At 45.1% G+C, this 22,199-nt stretch overlaps 1 protein-coding gene across 8 annotated transcripts in view; it reads right to left on the reverse strand.

Moving 5' to 3' along the window:
• BRSK2 (BR serine/threonine kinase 2) overlaps window positions 1-22,199 on the reverse strand; it is a 98,975-nt gene that overhangs the window by 41,961 nt on the left and 34,815 nt on the right. For all 8 annotated transcript variants that reach the window (XM_075281373.1, XM_075281374.1, XM_075281371.1 and 5 more), the window contains exon 2: window positions 15,211-15,305. In XM_075281373.1, coding sequence (XP_075137474.1) covers window positions 15,211-15,305 — 95 coding nt within the window. The remainder of the gene's footprint in view (window positions 1-15,210; window positions 15,306-22,199) is intronic.

Raw genomic sequence — 22,199 nt, forward strand, 5'->3', positions numbered from 1 at the left:
TTATGTGAGAAATTCTGCGGGGAGAACCACAGGGGCCTTGGCCTAAAGGGGATGCCCGGTTCCTATTTTTATTCTCACCTCTCCACGGGCTTCTATTTCCACCGCCAGCAACTCCATTTGTTGCTATACAGGTGACTGTTGTGACGTGACGTTTGTGAAGATGTCACCGTCGGGGTCTGTATTTGGCTGCAGTGATCCCCTCACACAAACAAGACATATACAACCTGTATACAAACAAAAGGAACTGGCAGCGGTAGAAACTGAGGCCTGCGGAGAGGTGAGTACTCATTTGTTATGTTTATATTCCCTGTAGCAGCGGTATGACAGAATTAAAGCAGGAACTGGACAATCCCTTTAAGTACTGTGGCACTGCATAGAGATTCATTTGGTAGTATCTCTATTATTGGACTTGTTCTCCTTGTAAAGCAGCTGTTCTAATAATAGAGCTGTTTTATGACAGAAGTCTACCGCTGCTCCATAGAGAGCGTACAGACTGCTATAAAGCGTGCCTTCTGGCAACGAGTCTGGGTCTGTCTCCGTCCCAAAGCTGTTACCAAGGCATACCTGCCTAAACAGGGGGGTATCCCCCAAAATATACTCCTATAAGAGAATGTGCAGAGAACTCTTCCACCTATTCCATTCTATTAACCCTTTTTAAAGGGGTTTTCCCGACCCCAAATGGAGTTTTCGTTCTGGTGACCTATCCAAAGGATGGCTCATAAGTATCTGAGCCATATGGATCTGCTGTTTCGGCAGCCCCCAGGTACCAGAAGCTGGTGCAGTGGATGGGGAGCGCGTACAGGCCGCTCCTATGCAGTGGATGGAGATGTTGCACCACTCTTATAAGGCCTGGTTGACATCTGCGTTCAGGCCATTCCATTTCCCTCTCCACATGAAACCACACGGACCCTATTATAGTCTATGGGGTCCCTGGGTTTACTTAGGTAACCGCTTTTTTATGCAGATAGGTTTTTGGTTGGGGGGTCCCCAAGCGGACTCCCCAAACGCAGATGTGAACTAGGCCGTACTTGGGTAGGAGTAGCCCAGTCACCCGGAACAGCAGATCTGTGCAGGATTTAGGTGTCGGAAACCCGCAGATCACATAATGGTGACCTATCCTGTGGTCTAAAGATACATTTTTGTATAAAAAACCCCTTTAACTATATGAAAAAAGCCTTGGTAACAACATGGCTGCCATGACTGGTTATCACTTGGTTTTTCTACACTCCTACATCTCACACCCCATGGCTTTTCTGGTGGAAGTCTCTATCGTACATGACGTTGAGGCCTATCATCAACCTAAGGAAAGGAACCGGGACATTACAGAAAAGTAATACTCACCTGCCCAGTTCCCTGCTGCTCCTATTCCAACATTGCCTGGCCAGTCTCTACTTTGACCCTCACCAGTCTCTACTTTGTCCCTCACCAGTCTCTACTTTGTCCCTCACCAGTCTCTACTTTGACCCTCACCAGTCTCTACTTTGACCCTCACCAGTCTCTACTTTGACCCTCACCAGTCTCTACTTTGACCCTCACCAGTCTCTACTTTGACCCTCACCAGTCTCTACTTTGACCCTCACCAGTCTCTACTTTGACCCTCACCAGTCTCTACTTTGTCCCTCACCAGTCTCTACTTTGACCCTCACCAGTCTCTACTTTGACCCTCACCAGTCTCTACTTTGTCCCTCACCAGTCTCTACTTTGACCCTCACCAGTCTCTACTTTGACCCTCACCAGTCTCTACTTTGTCCCTCACCAGTCTCTACTTCCTGGTCCCTTCGGACACACAAGAAATGACCGCTCATCGAATCGCCATCTGCGTCAGTGACCCACTTCAGTTATGAGCTCGGCATCCTCCTACCTATCCACCCGCATGAGTGGTCTTTGAGACAACTGGGCGACCATCCCTTCAGGCATCGCAATAGCGGCCATAAAGATTGTTCCGCCGCCCTCCCATAATCAAATCTACGGAGACAAAGAGAGGACATCCCAAATATTCCTTTACTACAGATCACTTTATAAACTTGCTATCTAATATATATATATATATATATTGCAATGAGTGTGTCACAGCAGCAAGCATGCCAAGAACAGTCTCATTTCCATTTATCACCCGTCTCGTTCTCTGACAGTCCAATCTTTTCTTATCCCCTTGCTTGGAATAAAATAATAGGCAGTAGCGAACCTTGCATATATTGAATTCGTGATACCACAGGTAGCACTGGGGGTGATGGATCACCCCTGAGTCCGGTGCCAATCACACATCACTCCCATTTGATTGCCGGTTCCATGTAGACTGGCGGCAGAATGGGATATGCCAACTGCAGACTTTCCTCTAATAACAGGCATGTGTACGTCAGCCTTCATTGTACGGGGAGCCGCGGGACGCCTATTATACGTAAGATTACATGGTTCTATCACCAAGCTATTCTGGTACTCTCCTGCGCCCCTCACACTTGCTCCATACTAGGATTTCAATTCGGAAGTGGGTGTACGAATTTGTATTAAGAAACGGATTTCCTGTTACCAGGGAAACAAAGGGTCCTGACCGACCGCGCAGAAAATAGGTTGCTAATATATCGGCTAAATACACCTATCTATGCAGATACCAGGGGCCCTATATAGCAGGGGTAGGGAACCTTCGGCTCTCCAGCTGCTGTGAAACTACAACTCCCAGCATGCTCCATTCACTTCCATGGGAGTTCCCAGAACACCAGAGCCAGTATGCATGCTGGGAGTTGTAGTTTTGCAACAGCTGGAGAGCCGTACGTTCCCTACCCCTGCTATATAGGATTCAAAATCCATAAGGAACAAGGGTCCGTAAAAATAAGTAAGGGCGCACAAATATGGCGAAAATGTAATATATGTGATAATATATTCTAATATAATAGAGCGAACACAATCACCAACAGAACAGACTGCGACATATACTAAATAGTTCAATGAAAATTTGTCAAATATTTATAGGTGGCGTCCACTGCTGATACAGGTTACAATAATGATATTGCCATGGGAGGGAATATCTAGTATTATAGTATTATTATATCACGTGATAGGTCCTTAGTAGGTGTTTTAAAGGAACACTCCAACCAAAACATATATACTGTGATATATATATATATATATATATATATATATATATATATATATATATATATATATATATATTATACCCTGTAGGAGTGGGGGGTCAGTGCATGACATGACCATGATGAAAGGGTGAATACCTGTATCATCTGACCCCCAATGACCTCAATGGAGGGTTCCATGTCAACCCATTCTGATGCTACGGACCAGCATAGACCCTGCTCTATAATCATCAGAATGGAACGGAGCATCGGACCCCCCCCCCCCCCCCCCATTGGGAGAGCTGCAGCCTGCACACTTGGGCGGTCCTGTACATGAGGCCTTAGTTAGAACTTATACACAGTCCAGTCAGATTAATGTGACCAGCGCCTACTTTTGACGTCAACGTTAAATAACCAATCGTAGAACGCACGTGTCATCAGCCATCTGGGTGCACTCATCATTGTGGAAGGCACGATGGATCAGCACAAGTATGCATCTATCCTTGCGGACCATGTTCACCCCTACATGTGAAATGTTTTTCCTCAGGATGATGGCATCTACCAGCAATGCGACGTGTCATAAAGCTCACAGTGTACGTGCGTGGTTCGAGGAGCACCAGGATGAGTTTACCGTACTCCCTTGGCCAGTAAATTCCCCGGACTTGAACCCAATCGAGAATCTGTGAGACCTCCTCGATCGGGTTATTCGCGCCATGGATGCTCAACCGCGTAACCTAGCGCAGCTGGCCACGGCACTGGAGTCGGCATGGCTCAACATCCCAGTGACATCATCACAACATCCCCTCTCTTCCTGCACGCCTCGCAGCGGTCCGATTTTGACATGTGGTCACATTAATGTGACTGGACTGTGTATATGAGGCACCCACCGTCTGCTATGAGCCTATACTGCATATCTATCAATACAAGTATATGACATTTCATAAACGTGTCACAAAAGTGTCGGTGGATCCATATGGACTCTGTGTGCCCCTGTACATTGTCTATGGGGCAATGCAATGTGCATGATCTTGACGAAACCTATTGAATTTGATACATGGGTGAGTATCCCACATATGATCATCAGATATCAGTACGAGGTTCACATGCCCTGTGGTTATCTTACAAAGATTTGTGCAAAATTGCAATAAATCAGCCATGAAATGTGATGGTAATCTATTGAAGCCTCAATGTAGTATTCCTTTTATTTTTCCTTATACATGGGCTGATTTGCACTTGCTTGTATGTAAATCTTTATTGCTGTAACGACAATGACTAATACCTGTATTAGCCGGGTCCATATTCTTGTATACGCCCCACATGCGGTATATGCGGCTACTGGAGCTCCGACTGTGGCTCTCCTTTACAGATTCATGCTAGAACAATTTATGTGTATGTGAATCATATGTCAAAGTGATAAATGGGTAGCGCGGTCGCCCCCAGAGGGTTGTATTGTGCTGTTCTAGTGGCAATGAAAAAGTTTATTGGGAAATCTATATGACATTGTTCTTAGGTTTCTACAATGTAAACAGTTGAATAAATAACAATTCCTTAAAAATGGGTTAGCAGTAGGAGGACGCTAGCAAGCTGGCATTAGAGATTAGAGATCCACTTACTATGTCCTAAACATCAAACCGGGACTAATATCAGTCCTAAGAGATGACATAGTCAGATGACGGATAAGAGCCAGGGATTGTATTCTATGGATGTGAGTAGGGGGGCAGCCATCTTTCCTGAGCTGTAGTTAACAGCATGGACAGATATGCCTTACAGCAGCCACATGGATCATAAGTAGTCTCGAGTTGTTCATTGTCTTGAGTCTTGTATAAGGTTTTGTGGGTATGTTGTGGGAGTGCTCTGTGACCTGTGTAGAGGTCACTGTACTCAGAGCTGTGATCAACTAGATCTCTGTAGTGAATGCTGCGGTGACGGTCATGGGGATGGCATGTAACATAACGTATCAGCAAAGCCATTCAACAACATTGACAGATATGCTTTACTGCAGCCACATGGATCATAGGAACCTGTAGTTTGTCTTGTCTTGAGTCTTCTATGGGGTTTTGTGGGTATGTTGTGGGCATGCTCTGTGACCTGTGTAGAGGTCATTATGTTCGGAGTGAGAAGAAGTGATCTGTGATCACCTATTGTGAATGGCAACCCTTGCAAGGCTAGAACTAGATCTCTGTAGAGAACGCTGCGGTGACCATTATGGGGATGGCATGTAATACAACATATCATGAAAGCCATTCAACAATGTTTAGAGCTATGCTTTACAGCAGCCACATGGATCAAAGGAACCTGTAGTCTGGAATTGTTCATTGTCTTCAGATTGTATGGGGTTTTGTGGGCATGCTCTGTGACCTGTGTAGAGGTCATTGTGTTTGGGGCGAGATCTCTGTAGTAAATGCTGCGGTGACCATTGCAAGGGTGGCATGTAATACAACGTAGCATTCAGAGACATGCTTTACAGCAGCCACATGGATGATGGGAACGTGTAATCCGGACTTAATCATTGTCTTATATGACACTTATATGGGATTTTGTGATCGTGCCCCTATGTTATCTGTATGATATTGGACATTGTAATTCTACCTGTGAAGATAGTGACATTGCTGCTGAAAACCATTCTCTACAGAACAGGAAGTGTCAGGAAGGGAAATCCTGCCCCCTCCATGATCCCAACCCCATTACAAAGGAGCAAATGACTGAATATCAACTATTAACTCTTCACATCCCAATTGGGATTGTACTTGTGCAGCCCTTTCTCTGGCGACCATAGGAACTGGATCCTGGAATGGGGGGTGACCGGATCTTCAGCCATAAGATGTTACTAGGATCTAATACACAAGCAGTATATAGATGTGTGCTGTGTGCAAAACTCCTTTATGCCACTTTGGAGAAAATATAGCTGCTCAATGTAATTTAGCTGTGTAAGGCAAGTGTATTCTCTAGGGGAAAATAGCTGTATAGTACCAGGGTATAATGTACTGGAACCTGGCGCATATTTTTAATGTTGATAAACCCCTCTCTATTGTGGGCGACATTAGCATCACATAGAATTAGATGGGTGCTCTATTAGGGCGCTGTAAAAAGCCAGACTTGTATGGAACCATAATATGGCCTTTAGAGACACAATACCGCCATATTACATTAGGCTCACACTAGCGTACGGCCTTGGGTCTGCCTTGGGGACCCGAGAAACGAAAATCTAACTGGGGCACCAGGAGAGGGACTTAATACAGTGGGGCAGTTGGAAGGGAACATTATAATGTGGGACATATAGTGTACGGGTGACTGTAGGAGGATTATACTGTGTGGGGGCACATGGAAAGATAATTGAGAATGGGCGGAGTCAACATAGAAGTGGGTGGAGCTAAATTTGCCGCGGCACGCATGGCCCTCTAGAATAGTTTAAATTTCTTATGCGGCCCCATGGGAAAATTAATTGCCCACCCCTGCTATAGACTGTAATGGGGTCCGCCAGGTTTCTGCCTGAAAAATGTGGAGAGAAAAGTCCTTCTTTCTTATTTTCTAAGCAGATTTGGGTATGGTGATCAGGCAGAGGTGTGAACATAGCCTGAGTCACCTGACACAATGAGTCACTAAGGGTCCCCTTACATAGAAGAGAACTTAACAATTTTAGTGGGGCCAGCCAACTATGTTGGGGGTCTTTTGACTCTTCCCTGACAGATGATATCTGGGAAAGGAAGTATATGGCTCAATGAATCTTATCATGGCCCGTTGTTTGTTCCCCGGGGAGATAAGTTGCGTGCTAGAGGTGCCTGGCAGCGGCTTCATCTCTACGCAGGATTTTGTAAAGGGAATTGCTCAGGCTGTGACAAATTAGCTTATGTTTGGCCATGCCCCTTAACCCCATCCATTGATCGTACCTAATACCTTTGTGCCCTGCATACAGTAATCGTGAACGTTTTTGTGTGCCACACAGTTTGACATCCTCTTTGTGGACTTAACACAGTATAATGCCCCCCTAGTATCCCCACACAGGATAATACTCCACAAGATATAATGCCCCCGTAGTAGCCCCCCACAGTATAATACTCCCTTACTGACCTTACAAAATATAATGCCCCCGTAGTATCCCCCCACAGTATAATACTCCCTTACTGACCTTACAAAATATAATGCCCCCGTAGTATCCCCACACAGTATAATACTCCCTTACTGACCCCACAAAATATAATGCCCCCGTAGTATCCCCACACAGTATAATACTCCCTTACTCATCCCACAAAATATAATGCCCCCTTAGTAGCCCCACACAGGATAATACTCCCTTACTCATCCCACAAAATATAATGCCCCCTTAGTAGCCCCACACAGGATAATACTCCCTTACTGACCCTACAAAATATAATGCCCCCCTTAGTATCCCCACACAGGATAATACTTCCTTACTGACCCTACAAAATATAATGCCCCCTTAGTAGTCCCACACAGTATAATACACCCTTACTGACCCCACAAAATATAATGCCCCCCTAGTGGCCCTGCACAGTATAATACTCCCTTACTGACCCTACAAAATATAATGCCCCCTTAGTAGCCCCACACAGTATAATACTCCCTTACTGACCCCACAAAATATAATGCCCCCTTAGTAGCCCCACACAGGATAATACTGCCTTACTGACCCTACACAATATAATGCCCCCATAGTGGCCCTGTACAGTATAATACTCCCTTACTGATCCCACAAAATATAATTCACCCCTAGTGGCCCTGCACAGTATAATATTCCTTTACTGACTCCACAAAATATAATGCCCCCCTAGTGGCCCTATACAGTATAATACTCCCTCTACAGTTAAATGTTCCCCTCACATAAGCTTTGTCTGCGGCAGGCTTGGGGCAGCCGGCGTGATGATGGCATCACATAGAACCTGCCTGTGCCAAGATGTAGTCAGCGCAGGTTCCATGTTCAATAATAGAGCAGGGCGCTGACAGCTCTATCGCTCAGCTGTCTGCGTCCTGAGGATCGATGTGTCAGGACAGTGCGAATTTCAGCCTCAGCGCAAGTGAACAGGACAATGCTAAACCCAAAATATGGGACTTTGTGAAATCTAGTTGGAACTGCAAGAGGGCGGTTGTCACCCTGAAACTGCCCCCCTTGCAGAATAGGATGGCAGTGCTTTCAATGGGATTGAGGTTCTTTTTTCTTTTTTTTACCGCACTTCACAGAGATCGCCATCCGTCACATCAGCCTGATCTATTATCTCTATCTCCAACAGGACCAATTTCATAGAAAGCCAATTAACCTATAGTGAAAAACTGGCACGGTTTTAAGTTTTCGGGGGAGGCGGAAAAGCAGCTTTTTTTTTTTTGCAGATTTTGCTGTGTTTTTTTTTGAGCCCAAGCCAAGAGTGGATGCAGCAGAAAGAAGAAGTCCAAAAGCTTTTAAGCCAAAAAAAAAATCTGCAAGAAAAAAACCTGCTTTTATGCAACGTGGGAACAGTTACAAAAAGACATGAATTTGGGTGAACAATGGCAAAAAACGGACCCATTTCTGCACCATTTGTCCAGTCCGTTTAGAACATGAATGTGACATTAGTCCGTGCCGTCAGTCGCTAGCCCTTTGTGAAGCCACTGCATGGTTGTGGAAGCCAAAGAGTTAACAGCCCGACACCTGCCTATCACACCATTGGGTACCATCTGCTCCCTACCCCAAAACCATTAAAGTGGCCTGCTATATTGGACATCTGCTGCCTCGCCTGCCGCCGCGCACAAAGCCAGCCTGTCACCTTCACCCTTTGTTTAACTGCTCAAGGCGTTTAACTCAAGGTTTTGTTTGGGGTAGGTCGCACACAACCCGGGGCAATGTCCCCAAAGGATCAGGGGCCCCGACTTATTATATACTGGAATATTTATAACCTACATTAATAAATACACTTAGATATTACACGCCTGAGTCATATAAACCGTATATAGCGAGGAGGGATCACGAAATACATCTTCTTCCTCTGTTATAGCTTTCTATAGGAGATGTCACCCAACTTTCCTATAATGGGAATTCTACCTGGATGTATACCGGTATGGGAGCGTTAAAGGGATATTTTTATTTATAAGTTCTGGCCTCTCCCTCTCCCTTGAAATCAATGGGAGCCGCTCAGGAGATTTTTCTGGGAGTCGGCTTGTGACGGTTCCTGGAAAAAGAAGCGAGGTGTTCGTTCTTCAGGCCGTTTCGCCTCACGATTCGGCCTGAAGACACTCCCGACTAGGCCTATACATTGCGCACGGCTGGATGCTGATGCAGTGCACCGGCTTTCAGTCGCGGCTATCCGGCTTTAGGATCGGAACCTGAGGCGGCCTCCGCCTCAGGTTCCGATCCAAAAAACCCTGTGTGAACTTACCCTAACTAGGATCAAGGGCCACTCCCGACACCATAGAGCCAGAAGAACAAGCTCTGTAGTCTGGCTAAAAGTTTCTTAAAGGCAATGAGGCAGTTAGTGCACTGGGGGCGGGCCTTCAGCTCTCTGGAGCAATGGTCTTGTCAGTCAGACCTCTACCATTTCCTGCTTGTGACACCCCATGTAGTAAGAGATGATCCTCCCGCTGTTATGATATCACCCATCCTATCTGAGCAGCAATAGCAGTCCTCCGAGGCCTAAAGGCCCGCCCCCAGTGCACCAACTCCCTCATCTGCATAAGACTACTAAGATGTTTCTGTTCGACATACATAACAAAGCCATGATGTTTATCAGTGTAATGCACTCTGTAACTCCCTTTAATGGGCAAGAGGGGACGGATTTTGACGCTGATCCCACCTCAGAATCCGCCCCCTCACAATGGAGGTCTATGTAGACCGCTAGCTTCCTTTTTTCCGTGAGTGGTATGTTCCAGCTCACAGAAAAAAGAAGCGAGCTGCCCTTTCTTCAGGCGGATTCAGCAGCTGATTCAGCCCCGGCCTCCACCTCGCGACAGCACCCTCCGGACTAGGCCCATTTATTTGGGCCTACTACGGAGCGGGAAGCCGCAACTGTCGGAAGTCATGCAGGCGCGTTTTGGTCCTATTCTGACGCCTTCACTAGCCCCCTTAGGGATTAGTTCTAATAATAACTCCACATTGGGACTATCCAAGCAATTACTTCTGATATAACATGACTGGCTTAATGTGGTTTTCTATTGGCTATTCATAGAATATTAATGTGTGATCAGTAAAGCAGTTCTGCAGCAGCGGGCACACCACATATATAGCTGTGCTGTTGTATCTACAGAGACATTTCTGGGGTTGCGATGCTTCAGCCTCTTTGCTCTGCTGCTCAGCGGAGGTCCCAGGATTCAGCTCTCTGCGGATATCACATCCTAAGAAGAGGTCATCACTGTGTATTTCTGAATAACTCTTTGATCTGTCGTGTCTATGGAAGTTCATCAAACGCTCTTGTTATTCTCCATAGAAGCATCGAAACCCTCTCGGTGGTTCCAGTTCAGTGCAGTCTCTGACACGGCATCAAGCCTTGCTTGTATCAATTGTTTCTTCCTAAAAATTCCGTTTGTATCTATACAGACCCTATAAATAAGTTTTCCCTGGGTTATTGTTGGAAGAGCACTGCGATCCCATGCTTCACTTCGTCCATGATCAAACTCTGATCTCTAAACCCTGGAGAGGTGAGTTGCTGCCCCTCACCAGGATCATCACAAGCATCTGCTAAGGCGCTTTCCCCCTGCAGGATCCACAGCAAGTACACTGAGGCCTGGTTCACATCTGCGTTCGGTATTCCATTTGGGGACTCCCTTCGAACGGAATACTGAATGCCTTGACAAGCGGTGAGCTTATGAAAGCACACGGACCCCAGAGACTATAATGGCATCTGTGTGATTTCCGCGCGGTGTCCGCACGAGTCATGTGGAGAGGAAAGAACTTCATGAACTACTTTCCTCTCCGCATGACTCGTGCGGACACCACACGGAAAACACACAGACCCCCATTATAGTCTATGGGGTCCGTGTGCTTTCAATGCTTACCACTTCTCAATGCGATCGGTAGTCTGGTCCAGGGGTCCCCAAGAACAGAATACCAAACGCAGATGTGAACCAGGCCTAAGGGTAAATTGACATAAAATGAATTTGGGGAATATTCCACCTCAAAATCAGTTCTAAATTCAGTCTGGAATCTGTCTCCTACAATAGAAGGAAGCGCTGGATCCTTTATTTTTCAAGACACTGAACTAAAGCGTCCTGCTCGCTTTTACTGCAACTGCAGTCGCAAAACCCGCAGTGCGAGACACTATGCTGACTAGCCCCATTGGCTAATATGCCAAGGAAACCACATGGCTGGAAGGTAGAGGCTTCATATTAACCGCCTCATATTATTCTTCACTTTCCACTGTGTGAACCCAGCCTAAGGATAACCCCTGAACGGACTACTGAACGCATTGACAAGCAGTGTGCTGTGAAAGCACATGGACCCCATAGATTATAATGGGGTCCGTGTGCTTTCGGCACGGTCTCTGCACGAGTCATGCGGACAGGAAAGTAGATCATGAACTACTTTTCTGTCTACATGTTCCGTGCGGAAAGCACACGGACCCCATTATAGTCTATGGAGTCCGTGTGCTTTCACCGCAGACCGCTTGCAAATGCATTCGGTAGTCCGTTCGGGGGGTCCCCATGCTTTTTCTAGAACAGGGACTTGGCTTCTGCGGCCATCTTGTCAATGGAACTTTAGAAATTGATTATTTTGTATTAGAGAAGTTATTTGCATATCTTTCCCAGAATTCTTCTCTACTTTCTGCTGCCTCTCCCTAAGGAGAGTGAGACGTCAGTGCGGCAGCAGCTACCAGGGGATAAATGGGTTAACGCACAGACATCATTTAATCCTATGACATATATCGGCTCGTATAGCGGTGTTCTGTTTTAGTAAAACAACATATGATGTATGATGCCATAAAGTCCGGCTCGGACGGCCGGTGTCTGGTCTTCCATCTGTTCTTAGTGTCAGTGCTGATGTGTTAGCACCCTACATTCATGTTAATGCCAAGAATGATTACTGTCAGCGGAGCGCCGCGCTGCATCCCAATATCACTTCTATCATCCGCTCACTACCCCTGATCACTAAAGGCCCCTATAAACATTGTGATTTCTCTGCCCATGTGCCCGATAATGAGCGGCCTCCACCATCGTCTGACGCTAGAGATGAGCAAAGCGATTATTCAGGGCAGATAAAAATGTCATTTATCATATACCGGCCTCTCTACGAGGCGTCAGCAGTCTGGCGAAGGAGAATCCTGCATTCATTGTCTTGACATGAGGACAGATCGCTAAGGGTGAATATGTGACGACACCAGCTTGGGACTATATTCACACACTATAGTCAGACAACGTCTACATATGCTGCATTTTCTTGGTTTTTGGTATTGTATTCAAAAAGACACAGGCTCCGAGTTTTATGTTTTTCTATATAAGGGTAGTTCACACTGGCGTGTATTTTGGCGTTTAATTTTATACGTGTAAAATAAGACTCCCATTGACTTCAATGACCTTTTACACGTGTATTTTGGTGTGTATTTTTTTACACGTGTAAAAAGAAATGTCATTGAAGTCAATGGGAGTCTTATTTTACACGTATAAAATTACACGTCAAAATACCCGCCAGTGTGAACTACCCCTAAGACTTGAAAAATGTTATAAAAAAAAAATGCTGAAATTAAGAATAAAAAATGTAAATTTTTATAAAATAATAATAATAAAAACACCAGCAAAAGTGCCTTATAAAATGCTTTAGAGTTATGGTATTTTTTAATAAAAATAATGAAAAAAGCGTGAATATGTGAGGAGTCTGTTTTTTTTTTTCTAAGAAAGATTTTAGTACATGTGAATACGGCCTTATGGACATGGACTAGCACACAGTGCTTCTCAGAAATATGAAATAATATGGTGTATACGTGTCCGTCACCAATTGAGGGCATAAGGGGCTATAGCGCCTGCGGAGGTGGCTGTGAGCAGGCGCTGGGGGATCGGTAAGTATGGCCACGGCCTCACAAACACTATTATTATACTCGGGGGGGTCTTTTCAGACCCCCAAGTATAATGATCAGAGGCCCAGAACAATATAAACTGTGTTACTTACCTCTCCGCTCTCCAGGCAGGCTTCGGGCCTGCTTGAGTGATGTCCCTGACGTTGCAACGCAGGCCTGGGTCGCGTGACGTGCCATACGTCATTGAAGATGGCTTGATATCAACAGGGATCGCATCGAAGCCATGCAGAGGTAACAAACAGTGTTTTTTTATGTTTGTATCCTCCCCGGGTCGCCGATTATTATACTCCAGGGTCTGAAAAGACTGCAGAGTATAATAATTGTTCATGGGTGTCCACAATGGGGAATAATAGTGTGTGCAGGGGCCACTATGGGGAATAATAGTGTGTGCAGGGGCCACTATGGATTAATAATAGTGTGTGCAGGGCCCACTATGGATTAATACGGTAATAGTGTGTGCAGGGGCCACTATGGGTTAATAATAGTGTGTGCAGGGGCCACTATGGGTTAATAATAATGTGTGCAGGGGCCATATGGGGCATAATAGTGCGTGCAGGAATGTGTGGGAGGGGGGCGTTCGGTCAGGGTCTTCGGCGTTGGTCAGGGGGGCCCCATGTCATAAGTTCACCACGGGGCCCCGCCATTCCTAGTTACCTCACTGATATGACCCGATATGCATGTGGTCTTTGGCTGTGTTCACACGATGCTGTGGTGGGATGAGTCGATGCAGTTTTCAAATTGAGTGGCGCTAAAGCAGACAGGTCAGTATTGTAATCCGGGCTTAGTACTGCAGGACTACGTGGCCATTAGCAATGAAACAGTTTTTCGCTGCACTCTATTACAAAGGCATCTTAACTCATTTCTGCACGGTTTTGGCTGCATTGCAGCAACAAAGTGTGAATACAGCTTAACACTGATGACCAAGAAGAAAGAATAGCTTGAGAATCCCATGTCTGCTACTAAAACTACTGTACAATAAAGCACAATCTGCCCTACCACCAGTGCAGCAGGAACCCATGTCAGGTCCTTTATCCCTGAAACATGGTTTCGAGCACACCGCTATAAGCCTTGTATTCGCCAAGTACAGTGACCAAGGTCTACAGACTAAACAGGACCCTTCAAGGCAATATTTCACCTCAACAAATTGCAGTATGGGGCCTCACATAAAGCCCCCCGTCACACAGACGTTCATATAGCTATAGGTACTGCAGATGTTACAATCAGAGCCAGACCCTACATAATGTCACCCACATAAGACATACTGATACATATATCCATGACCTCACAACTAAGATCAGAATTGTGATGACATCCTACAAACGGCACAATGACATCATGATACGTAAATACATCAATACGGCATTGTATATAGAACCTAACAATGGGATGTATATCTTATATAGGAAGGATCTGACATATGTGGGTAGGTAGGCGGCTCCGGTGCAGGTTTGTCCATTGGGTTCATGAAATTTCAAGCCATGTAGTAGCCTTAAAGGGGTTGGCTGGATTTTTAAAGACTCAGAATGAGTCAAAAACATAACAGAGCAGTATTCACCGAACACATCCCATTCACTCCTGTTCTGATACTTACAAACTACGCGTTGGTCTCCAATTTCTGGTCCTGTCCAGGCTCATAAGAAAAGCCGAAAAATGGCTGCTCAGTTGCAGAAATGACCCATAGACGTACTGAGCGGGCATTGAGACAGGACCAGGAATTAGAGACCAATGGAGACCAAGTAAGGGAGCGTCGGGATATTGGAGCTTCTTTCATGTCTTTAAGCCATTCTGAGTTGGTCTTTAATATCAGAGGTCGGGTCTCCATCTTAGGCCCGGTTCACATCTGCATTCGGGCCATTCCGAAGTAGCACTTTTCTCTCTGCATGTTTCGTGCGGAAACCACATGGACCCCATTATAGTCTATGGGGTCCGCGGGTTTCCTTAGGTAGCTGCTTTTGTATGTGGATAGGTTTCCATTCGGGGATCCCCAAGTGGAATCCCCAAATACAGATGTGAACCGGGCCTTAGAGGGTAAATGAAGTTTAAGGAATCTTCTGCTTTGTACCAACAGGCCCATGTTAAGTGCACCCACAGCTGAATGTATAGTAATGATAATAATATATTTCATATATTGATCTACATGTTTCATAGATTACCTTCATTAACACAGACTCACTAAGCTTCTCCCGGTTGACAATTTTGATGGCGACTTTTTGACACGTGACACAGTGGACACCAAGTTTCACCAGACCTGTAACAGAAGAAATGTACATAATAGTAAATGTGGGGTTATATAAAATGAACAGTAATAAAATTGAATATATATACAGTATATGTCAATCTCATATTGAATGCACCAAGTAATGAAACTTTACACAAGTAAATTTAAAGGGATCCTATCATTAAAACTCAATTTTTTGTCCCTAACACGTCGGAATAGCTTTAAGAAAGGCTATTCTTCTCCTACCTTTAGATGTCTTCTCCAGGCCGCCATTCGGTATATAATCCGTTTTTTGTTGGTATGCAAATGAATTCTCTCGCAGCACTGGGGGCGGTCCCCAGCACTCAAATAGCACTGGAGGTGTCCCCAATGCTGCGAGAGAACTCTCTAGCGCCACCTCCATCTTCTTCAGGAACGGGCTCTCTTTGCATCTTCTTCTGGTGCTGGCTTCAAACTTCTAGGCCTCAGACAGCCGACTGCACATGCCTGCCGGCCACACTTAATACACGCTTACAATACTGTGTAAGCGCCCATTTTCTTTTGGCCGGCAGGCATGTGCGCACAGTCGGCTTTGCTCTAGGCCCGAGGCCTAGACGTTTGAAGCCACTGCTGGAAGAAAACGCGAAGAAAGCCCGTTTCTGAAGAAGGAGGCGGTGCTGGAGAGTTCTCTCACAACATTGGGCCCGCCCCCAGTGCTGCAAGAGAACTCATTTGCATCAACGAAAACTGGATTATATACCAAATGGCGGCCTGGAGAAGACATCTTAAGGTAGGAGAAGAATAGCCTTTCTTAAGGCTATTCCTACATGTTAGAATTTCTACATGACAAAAAATTGAGTTTTAATGATAAGATCCCTTTAAAGTTTGCTCAGGCTGACGGTGTTGATTCTGCAACTCTTATTGGTTGATGCTTTGCAGCTGCTCACTTTATGGCGTAGTGTATATGGCAGCGATCTAACGTGTGTGGCCCACTAAAGGCCCCCATGAGCAACGTTCGTCTGAAACATCAAATGTTTGTTCACGATCATCCAACATGTGAGCAGATAAAAATCATTTGTCCTATATAAGCAGGGACGTCCTGCCGACAATATCTAAGCTGTATGAGGACAAATTATCGTCCTGGCAATTGGTCGCCCGTTTTCGGTAAGTGGACTGCCCCATTTATGTGTATTAAGTGATAATATTGTTAACTGGCACTTGTTACGGGCAAGAAATCTGTCCATGGAAAGGACAGGCTAAGCGAATAACCTTATAGAAATGTTCTATCTATGCTAGTAGGGCCATATATACTCCTGATATATATTACTGGCATGATAGAGAGTAATGGCATCTCGGTATTATGAAGCTGGTCGCTGCAGGCATGTCTTCACCTAAGGTCACCAGTGAGGAATTGTCCTGAGCGTTCTCCGCTGTTATAACATATTAAACATCTAGATCATTATTCAGACTATAGGTTGAGATCTTGTTTCAGCATCTCAGTCAATATCTGTCTAAATGACCAACGGGTTAACCAAGGTAATTCTGATGTGACTGAATAGAAAGAATGGCCTCGTACATACCCCTGAGGTTAAGAACCGACAATCCCAGATTCTTGGTGCAAGAGGGACTTATATTATAAATATCTATAGAAAATATACACCCTATGCCGTATACACATGCTCCCCCAGGCACAAGAAATATAGTCATGGTAGCACTAATTGGCATCATTTCTCATAATGAAGACTCGGGGGATGGTGTTGGTTGGGGGCTGGAGGGAGTGGCGGAAGCTGTGTGTGGGAGGGGGTCCCATATCGCACCCTTTGAAGTTAGTCACAGGCGGCAGGACAGAAAGTGCTCCTGGGAAAGGAGTAAAGAGAAAGTAGGCCATGGAAATCGAAGGAAGAGGAGAACAGAGAGATAGGTTGGAAGGTGAGGCGACGAAAGAAAATGGCCCCGGTTGTGAGAAGGTGAGGAGAGGATGAAGGAGGTCTTAGACAGACTGAAAGCTGAGACAGAGGAAATGGGCACGGTGGGAGCGGGAGGTGGAGAGACGGAGACATCAATATCCATCACATGGCTATTGTAGTATGGCTACATGAAGAACACACAGGAAGCACAGGAGAAGGAGCGGACGGTCTAGAGACTGCCATCAGCATCTACTAATTGATGTGTATGAACTGACTATCTTGGAGGGGCTGATATCTGATCCATCAGACTGAGCATGTGTAGAGTATATAGGTTCTACAGAAGACCTCAGAAGTGTACACGAGAGATTTCCCCAGAAGTGACCATCATAGAGAGGACCAAATCTGGTCCATCGGCCTCTAAAGTGTATATAAGAGTTTTCCCCAGAACTGACTATCTTAGGACGAAAACTGGTCCATTGGACTGAGCATGTGTAGAGTATATAGGTTCTACAGGAGACCTCAGAAGTGCACACAAGTGATTTCCCCAGAACTGACCATCTTAGAGAGGACAAAATCTGGTCCATCGGCCTCAAAAGTGCACACAAGAGATTTCCCTAGAACTAACTATCTTAGGACGAAAACTGGTCCATCTGACTGAACATGTATAGAGTATAGGGGTTCTACAGAAGGCCTCAAAAGTGACACACGAGATTTCCCCAGAACTGACCATCTTAGAGAGGACGAAATCTGGTCCATCGGCCTCAAAAATGTAAACAAGAGAATTCAGCAGAACTGACCATCTTAGGACGAAATCTAGTCCATCTGACTAAACATGTATAGAGTATATGTTCTACATGAGTCCTCAAAAGTGCACACAAGTGATTTGAACTGACCATCTTAGAGAGGACGAAATCTGGTCCATCGGACTAAACATATATGGAATATATAGGTTCTACAGGAGGCCTCAAAAGTGCACACAAGAGAATTCACCAGAACTGACCATCTTAGGACGAAATCTGGTCCATCTGACTGAACATGTATAGAGTATATAGGTACTACAGAAGGTCTCAAAAGAGCACACAAGAGATTTCCCCAGAACTGACCATCTTAGAGAGGATGAAATCTGGTCCATCGGCCTCACAAGTGTACACAGGAGATTTCCCCAGAACTGATCATCGAAGGACAAAATCTGGTCCATCTGACTGAACATGTATAGATCTAGTATATAGGTACTACAGAAGGTTTCGAAAGAGCACACAAGAGATTTCCCCAGAACTGACCATCTCATAGAGGACAAAATCTGGTCCATTGGCCTCAAAAGTGTACACACAAGATTTCCCCAGAACTGACCATCTTAAAATGGACTGAACAGAAGGCTTCAAAAGTACACACAAGAGATATCCCCAGAAGGACACCAGAAGTTATTTGGACAAACATGGCCATATAAGAAGATCAGTAGATCAGTGGCTTCTTCTTTGAGGTCTTCTCCTGCACTAACCGAAGCCTTGTAGGCCGCTGATAGAAATGACAAGCCATCCCTGCCATGGTCATGATTCCAAAGCAATGAGGGGTTAACGCAGAAGAAGAAACTGCTGATCATTCGGTGCGTGAAGCTCTCTCCTCCAAATGAAGGAGGAATTACGTTCCTGGCTCTCAGATGATGTCCCCTACAATCACCTGACTTGTCCCCGCAGCTGTGAAGATGTGAGAAGCAGCACACGCTCAAAAGGGGGCAGCTGAGGTGATGGTGTATAACATGGCAACCACAGAGACGCTGGGCCCCCTACGGCGTGCCAAAGCAAGAGCCAAAGCCCTGACTACCTGCCCGTCCTATTAAAGGAACATATGCTCACAGCTAGACTACAAACACTGTCTTGTTACAAGGAGTTGCCAGGACTCACATCGCCAATAATCATCCTTGGCAAAGACGTGATACGAAGTGGTCTTCATATATTAAATTCCCAAGTACAGTGTTATACCGCCTACCCGTCCAGTGCGTAACCTCGCACTCAGAGGAAACTATTGTGTCAATGGGAAAATACAGGAAAGAGATCAGGAAATACTTCTACGTATGATTTGGACACATTTGACATATGGCAGTGCAGACGTATAAGATCTGCACCTTCACAATGTAGACCTGCACATCCATCCCATATATCAAAAACGCCTGGTATAACGTGCCATAGAACAAGTTATTGTGAGCCGTCATCGGCCTGAGGTCTACCGGCCCTAAACACTGAATTCTCCTCAGTCAGTCGGATGATGAGTGATGAAACGCTGATGTAGTCGGATGCTGCGGAGGGTGCCATATAAAGCAACCCCTGGGACATCGAAGAGGAGGAGGAGAGGAAGTGAGCAATGAAAAAATAATGGAAGATGAGACATGAAAAAGTCCTAACGGGAAGCCGGGAAGGGAAAATGTAGCCGCTAGAAAAGGGAATGAACAGATGACAGAATCATGAGAGAGGAGGAAACAGAATCTGAGAACAGTGATCAGATAAGGGAGCACACCGAGGGTATACGGGAGCCGGGGAGAGGGATATAGAGACAGGCTGCAAAGATGTGTTAAATATGGAAAGTACAATAGGGGTAATTCATGAAGACTGGGGGTCCGTGTGCCTGGCGGGATGTACTGTGAACCGAGGTCAAGAAGTGGCATCAATAAGGGGCATCCCTGGGTCTCCATGTACCAAAAAGTCACATCTATGCCAGTCGGAGTCCCCTCTTACTAAACCATGGCAGCGTTAAAGGTTAAAAGTCACTACTTTTTGTGCACAAACGGTCCTGTGCAAAAATTTGCGCTACTTTTTTGGCACACGGGGCTTGTTGAATTATTGTATTTATAGGGAAAAAAAAGTATTCATTGTTTTAGGATAATGGGAGGGGCTATGCAAATTGTTAATTTTCCTTCTCCTATTATACTATGAATAAGAGATCTCTTATTTTGGGGATTTGTGATATGGAATTCACTTTGGGCTGAGGGACAATGCTGCACATCTGCTGAGGCTATGTTAACTCATCATGTTCTACCTCTACATATCACTCACCATAAGAAGAGCAATACATACATGGACAATACTACACATGGACAATACATACATGGACAATACTACACATGGGCAATACATACATGGACAATACATACATGGACAATACTACACATGGATAATACATACATGGACAATACTACACATGGGCAATACATACATGGACAATACTACACATGGGCAATACATACATGGATAATACTACACATGGACAATACTACACATGGCCAATACATACATGGACAATACTACACATGGGCAATACTATATATGGACAATACTACACATGGGCAATACATACATGGACAATAGATACATGGACAATACTATACATGGACAATACATACATGATCAATAGATACATGGACAATACTATACATGGACAATACATACATGGACAATACTACACATGGGCTATTGAAGTGCTTGGCTTGGACATCGCTCTGGTTCCTATCTAAGGATTACATCTCCCCCTCGTGTATTCTGGCTAGGGACAATATATGGAATTTTTATGGCGGGACGTTTGGGATGTAGCATGCCACATATCTATTATATATCATGGTGGGTACACATTCCAAATTTGTTTGTCACAGGATCATTCAGGATGTCATACCCATATGTATATCTAAGAGGCTGTGTATGGGGCCATCAGGTGTCTCTGCCCTTCACCTTGACTAAATCGTTTTTGGACAGTGGTGGGTGCCAACCCAAGTGGAAGCCAGGAACTACATGGGATCTCTCCAAGTAAGTGCAAAGGAAGACCATAGATCTCGGACCTTCTGGCACTGAATATTGGAGAAGGTCATTGGAGGCTTTTCTTTTTTAGGAAAGGGTTAGCTCAGCTGTAGACTGCATCCTTGTACAGTCCGATACCTATCAGTCTGGAATCACGCGGATCCCTGACAGCAGACGACTATGGTTTGGGTTCATAGCATCAAACTGTTGCTTTGGATCATCCAATATGAAATATGGGCCATAACCATCTTCTACTATGGATATTACTTTTCAGCTATACAATACTAGAGGATCAACGCCATTGTATATCGGTATCATATCCTACACCTGCCCTAGCCCATGATCTAAAAGCCTTGGAAAAACCTGCATGGAGGTTACCAGGTCCAACAGGGCTGGACTGGGCAGATGACCATAAGGGACTGGGCATTGGTCAGTGACATTCACCACAGAGTAATAAGTAGCAGTCCAGTGTGGACCTGGCCTAAAAGCTGATCATTGGTACCTACCTCTTTGGGTAACCTTCTTGGATGGGCACGGCTCGCTCCTACACTATTTTATCCATCCTTGCATAAGCTAACCCTGAACCTTACACACTTGTAGACAGTAAAAATGTAGCTCGGCCATGAAGCTCTCACTTTTCCAGAAAGACAGTCGAGACTAAATTGTCTCCTTGGCAAATAGAGATGCCACTGATAAAAATAGACAAATATCACATTAATATTTCATAGACAGAACCTGATGGGCATATTTATGAAACCGGCCCCGAGCTACAGCTTATTCATTAATCCCTTTCTGGGTGTAAGAAACATTCAAGAAGTTTCATGTAAGATAAGCGCTGGATATTGTATTATAAGGAACATCGTACCAAAGTAGGAACGTCTAAAACATGTTATTGGAGCATTGCTCACTACTAAGGCTGGGTCACATCTACGTGGACACTCCGTGGTGGTGACCACCGAAAATCGCCAGATGAAAAAGTCCGACTTTTTTCTGTTTAAAGGAACAGACACCCGACAGAACCCATTATAGTCAACTGGGAATGGACCCCATTATAGTCAACTGGGAATGAATCCCATTATAGTCAACTGGGAATGGACCCCATTATAGTCAACTGGGAATGGATCCCATTATAGTCAACTGGGAATGGACCCCATTATAGTCAACTGGGAATGGATTCCATTATAGTCAACTGGGAATGGATCAACTGGGAATGGATCCCATTATAGTTAACTGGGAATGGATCCCATTATAGTCAA

The sequence above is a fragment of the Leptodactylus fuscus genome, chromosome 7 (genome assembly GCF_031893055.1).
Source record: "Leptodactylus fuscus isolate aLepFus1 chromosome 7, aLepFus1.hap2, whole genome shotgun sequence".
NCBI lineage: Eukaryota > Metazoa > Chordata > Amphibia > Anura > Leptodactylidae > Leptodactylus > Leptodactylus fuscus.